Below are 5,467 nucleotides of genomic sequence, written 5' to 3' on the forward strand. Positions count from 1 at the left end.
CACCTTACGCGAGGTGCTTTCACTACAGTTGCACCTTATGCTCCTTATGCTCCTAAATTTAAGGTGCACCTCGTGAACCCCAATAAGGAGCACGAGGAGCACCTAAACAAACACCAATGCGCATGAAAGAGTCGACGCAGTGTTTCAATGAAGCTAAGGATATGGTTATTGCCATTAGAAAAAGCAAACTCGAAAACTTTACCATCAACTCATTTGAGAGCAATCGGTCATGATCGTAGATCGCTGAAACGCCAAGACGAGTATGCGGTGAAAATGCATGGTTTGGGGATAGATCATCCGCGGGTGAGACGCGCGGACTGTCGGGAGTAAGCGGAGCGAAGCTCGTATAAAATGGTAAGGAGGGTGCGATAAGGTGCGTAAAGTACCCCCCCGAGCAGTCTTACGGCATCTTACGTAAGGATCGCAAGGAGGGGCCTAAAAATGCCTCCTATGAAATCGCCTTACATGAGGAGGCCCTCCTTGCTCCTTGTAGGGTAAGGAGCCTTACGGTGAGGAGCCTTATGCCACCTCACCTTACGCCAACCCCCAAAATCGTAAGGATGTGAAAGCGACTTGCCATCAAACCGTAAGGTACCTTACAATTTTCGCTCCTTATGATGGCTTGTGAAATAGGCCCCCGAGGGGAGGGATGATTGAGCCCAGCCGTTTCGTTCATTGGTCTATGTATGCCGCGCACGCCCAAGTAATCTATTCTCTCTCAATCTTTGGAGGGGGTAGCCTGTGGAGCATATTGTGATATAGCTGTCCCCATAGCTCACCCCGTAGCTTAGGGCTATTTCATTGATCTGTATATACTAAGTTGACTCAACCCTATATCCAGGGTGTTGTGTTCCACAAACGCGAGTAATATTTGAAATACTTTATGCACTTTATCGCACTCTCCTTACCATTTTAACGGGCTTCGCTCCGCTTATTCCCGACAGCCCGCGCGTCTCACCCGCGGATGATCTATACCTGAATCATGCAGTTTCACCACATATTCGACTTGGCGTTTCAGTGATTTACGGTCATGACCGATTGCCCTCAAGCGAGTTGATGGTAGAGTTTTCGAGTTTGTCATATCCAATGGAAAAATTCCATATTCTTAGCTTGATTGAAACACTGCGTCGACTCTTTTATGCGCATCGGTGTTTGTTTAGGCGCTTCTCGTGCTCCTTATTGAGGTTCACGAAGTGCATCTCAAATCTAGGAGCATAAAGAGCATAAGGTGCAACTGTAGTAAAAGCACCTCGCGTAAGGAGTGAAGCTCTTTGCTCCTAATTGCTAAATCCAAGGTGCACCTTAAGGAGCATTTCTTGTGAAATAGGCCCCGGATCGTACACCGTGTTTCAATGCGTACGAAATGATGAAACTGGACTCTCGCAGTTAGTGACGCATCGCCGACGCTCGGCATGTCCATTTCTTTCTAAAACCAACGGCACTAACGAAGACGAGGTCGAGGTCAACGAGCCACCGGTAGAGATCGCTCTGAAAGACGACGTTGCTATTTCGATCAAGGGCCTTGCTTCGTCTGCACCAGTCGCTGAAGAACTCTGCTCGGCGTTGGCGATAGAGTGTCTGACGGAGGCGCACTTACTCGGTTCGCTCTCCTAGCAAGTCAAGGATAGGATCGGCAACTCGGTGTTTATAGCAGTTAGCACCACTCTGACGGTCGTATGTGAAGAGATCGGTGCTGTGGTGAAGAAGAGAAGGAAGCCTGTGCCGAGATACGGGCCTCCAGAATGGCAGTCTCCGTGGGTTCTATCGTTGAGACTGCTCTGAAGAACTACCAATGACCATTGCCAGCGAGTTTATTCTACGGCCCACCTTCCACAGCGGTCTCGTGTATAGCTAGTGTGAAAGACGGTTGTTATGTTAACTATCGTGCCTTTTTTTGACGCATATACCAGCCTGTGGGGGGAAAATCCCGTTACGGAGAACCCTAGGAGGTGTGGCCCTCAGAAGGATACTGTGGGACTCGCATGACCATACCCACTAAAAACCCCCAGAGGCTGGGCCCAAAAAGCAGAACGTCTGATGGAACCAGCCCCTACGCAGAACCCAATCCCTCAGATAAGATCATGCATTTCGTCTTGAGTAAGGACACTTCCATGCCAAACCTAGTCAGAGCTGCCGAAAGCTTATCCAGGTTACGCTGAAGGGTAGAATCATCATCCACCAATAAAACGATGTCGTCCGCGAACAGGAGACATGAGAGGTCCACGGATTCCGTACTGCCCTCGCTCTCGCAAGGCATGCTCAAGCTGATATCCAGGTTGGCTTCTCTGATCACCATTTCCATGAATACGATGAACAGAAGAGGCGCTATTCGGCACCCCTGTCTAGTTCCCATATTTATTGAGAGGGTCAGATAAACCTTCCTGAGTTTGAACCTGTGCAACAGTATTACGGTGTAGTGATTCACTAGCTGAAAACTCTGGGAATAGTCTCCGGTTCACTCCATCACTCTTTGCACAAGCGGTATAAGATCCTCAGATAATGCTCACCACCGGCTTTCAAAGCTGATGTGAGCCTCCATTTGCTCCGGAAGCTTTACCATTATCCATAGAGCAGAGAGAGTCCTTCACCTCATCCAAGTTGATGTCATCCCCCCCCGTGCGCTCCATTGGAGGGTCGACTGGCTCCAGGACAGATAGAGTGCAAGCTTGCGGCGCAAATAGTTGCGTAAAATGACTTGCAAACACCTGCGGAGAGAGGAGATCATGTCATCCGTGGGTCAGTGTGAAGCCTAGACCAGATTTCAACTCGTTGATGAGGCGCTTGACATCCCCAACAGCGTGTTGAGCTTCCGCGTTCTCAATCTGAGAGCACTTCAGCTCTATAAAATCGACTTTAGCTTTTTTCACTACTGCAACCACGTGACTGCGAGCTTCGCGGTATGACTTGAAAGCTTCTGGCGTCTTCCTAGATAGGAATGCCTTCCATTTCAGCCTTTTCTTGCTAATTGCAGCTGCAACATGAGATGCAGAGAACCAGGGCTTTCCAGGACAAGATTTCACCCCATCCAGCTTAGCATGGAAGCTTGAAATGCATGGACTACGTCTGAGTAGGCACGATCCTGAGGACAAGTATGGATTATATCCATCTCGAACTCATGCTGGGCTTCCTTTTCGCGGACCTTCGCATTAAAAGCCCGTCTATCAACGATAGCACGTGAGGCTAGTTTCCGTCCTTGGAGACGCCGGGTGGGCCGACAAGTTGCTGTGTTACGAAATGAGAGTTCTAGTGCACAGTGATCAGATGACCCCATGACTGTCCGTCTCACACGAACATCCAACACTTGTAGTTTCCTGTTGCTCCGGATCAGAAAGTGATCTAGCTGATGCCAGCAGTTCTCTACCGGGCTAAGCCAAAACTCCCAAGGTGAGTTTGGGGCTTGAGAAAATGACTCGCTGCATGGCCCATATGTGAGGCAGCAGTCAAGCATGACTAGTCTCCATCCATTGTCATTGGTCTCCTCATAGGCATAAGCCTTGCCGAGGCCGTGGATCGAATCCCTCGTGAGATCTGAACCTAGCCTGGCGTTGAAGTCACCGCAGACAATTTCCGGACGTTCTAGTCTCACCACTTCTCCGACAACATCCCAAAACTCATCCTTTTGACCCTGCAGCGCTACCTCTGTGAGAGCGTAGCACACAACAATGGTTATGCCACTGTTCAGCGTGATGTGAGCTATTCTATTTGAAATAGATAGCCACGACTGAACCCTGACATTGGGATGGACTAGGAAACCTACTCCACCGATTCCGCGTAGTGCAGGAGAGCTGTTGTAAGGGCACATCTGAACCGTGATCTGTACGTCACCTGTCATAAGTCACATGCACGCGTCTTACCTAAAATGACGTGCGCTATTTATATGAGACGCGACAGATGAGACGAGACAGATGTTGCTCGAGATACCTCAAGGATTTTATTCCGTTCGACGGTTTTTACCTATCTGGTGTCACCTACACTTCTATGTTGGGTTCTACAGTCCCCTTACAAAATGGTGGAGAACCCGGGCAACCTCAAGCTCATCGCGAGTGTCGTACCCTTTACGACAGCTTACCTGCTCTCCTTCCTGGACGTGTTCCCCCTCTACTTCACGATAACCTGCGCTTCTCCCCCACAGATGGACAAGAGTTCGACGCTGCTCTGACAAATATCCTGGTTGGTCTGCTATCACGTCATGTTGTAGCGAGCCGAATGACTTACCTGCTTGAGCAGAGTACAGTGCTCACTTGCCTAGTCTCCAATGGTATTGCTGCATCTACCCCGGTTGATTCGACTTTTGCCCAGCATATGACTGCCGACCTATACACGGCCTCTTACCATATGCTAATCTCTTGGACTAAGTATTGTGCCCAACGTGATGGCCACGGTGCAGACTACGCAGCCCCGGTCGCTCTTCTCCTCTCGCAACGTCTTGTTATGGTCCTTTATCGTATCCCAGAGCTTCCTCGTAGCTTCTTGAATGCTACCACAGTGCAAGCTGAGCTACATTATCACCTTGATTGTATTCAGTGGGCACATCCCTCTGTCTCATCAGACACCTCAACTTCCGCTCAAACGAGCAATCAACCAATGGCTATCAATACGCAGGCCAGACCTACCATCACACCCTCGAGAAGTGAGACAGCCCGACGTGCACAACAATGGGCATATCAAGCTACTGCCCCCCATTCTGGTTCTTTTAATGGCGGTCCTTCTGAGTCCTACGTCAGTTTCAAGAATGACATGTTCCGCATGAAGCTGGTCCACAACTTCGATACGATGGCTTTCTATTACTATACTCTCCGCTACCTGGGTGGGGTCGCCTTGCGTGAGGTACAGAAAGTTCTCGCGATACCAACAGACGCCTGCTCTCTCCCAGTTGACCGTATCTGGGAGCGTCTGGACGCACTCTACTTGAACTCCACTGCAATTCGTACTGTCATCACAACCTACTCTGAACAACGTCAAGGACCTTCTGAGCCTATCGACGACTTCCTCACGAGGTTCGAATACACTCTCATCGACTATGAAGCGACTGTTGGTGTAGACCTCACTGATGACCAGAAGATAGGTCAGCTCTTGTCAGCTGTTCAGCCTGTTCTGCGTGACGAGCTCACCATGCGCCGGGACACTACTAGCATGTCTTATGCTATCTTTCGCAGCGCTGTTCAGTCCATCGGCAGAGTCCTCCACAAGCGCCAACCGCAGGCATCTGATCCTTCTTCCATTTCGACGACGGTAACCTCGACCACTATTCCTGTTGATCCCTTCGGCCCTACAAACTTCCAAGCCACCTCTTCTACCACTGATCGACTACACAAGAGGACTGGAAGATCACAGGGGTGCTTCCGCTGCTACAGGCATGGTCATCGAGCGGCCGACTGCAAAGCTCCAGAACCGGCGCAAAAAGGTAACCGTTGCTTGATCTGTGGCAGCACGAAGCATAAGTCAAAGCATGCGCTCGCAGTATCTG

The 5,467-nt window shown here is 49.9% G+C and overlaps 2 protein-coding genes across 2 annotated transcripts; one reads left to right on the forward strand and one right to left on the reverse strand.

Annotated features, from left to right (window-relative positions):
- Nucleotides 1-2,054: 2,054 nt before the first annotated feature.
- Nucleotides 2,055-2,353, reverse strand: Pmar_PMAR014417 (hypothetical protein; the record flags this gene model as incomplete). The annotated part of the gene is made up of 1 exon (XM_002767145.1): nucleotides 2,055-2,353. A coding segment is annotated over one exon (299 nt), but the record flags the coding sequence as incomplete, so codon positions are not given.
- Nucleotides 2,354-4,584: 2,231 nt separating this feature from the next.
- On the forward strand, nucleotides 4,585-5,065 carry Pmar_PMAR014418 (hypothetical protein; the record flags this gene model as incomplete). Its single annotated transcript, XM_002767146.1, has 1 exon — nucleotides 4,585-5,065. A coding segment is annotated over one exon (481 nt), but the record flags the coding sequence as incomplete, so codon positions are not given.
- Between the last annotated feature and the right edge of the window lie 402 nt (nucleotides 5,066-5,467).

The sequence above is a fragment of the Perkinsus marinus genome (assembly GCF_000006405.1).
Source record: "Perkinsus marinus ATCC 50983 genomic scaffold scf_1104296971168, whole genome shotgun sequence".
NCBI lineage: Eukaryota > Perkinsozoa > Perkinsida > Perkinsidae > Perkinsus > Perkinsus marinus.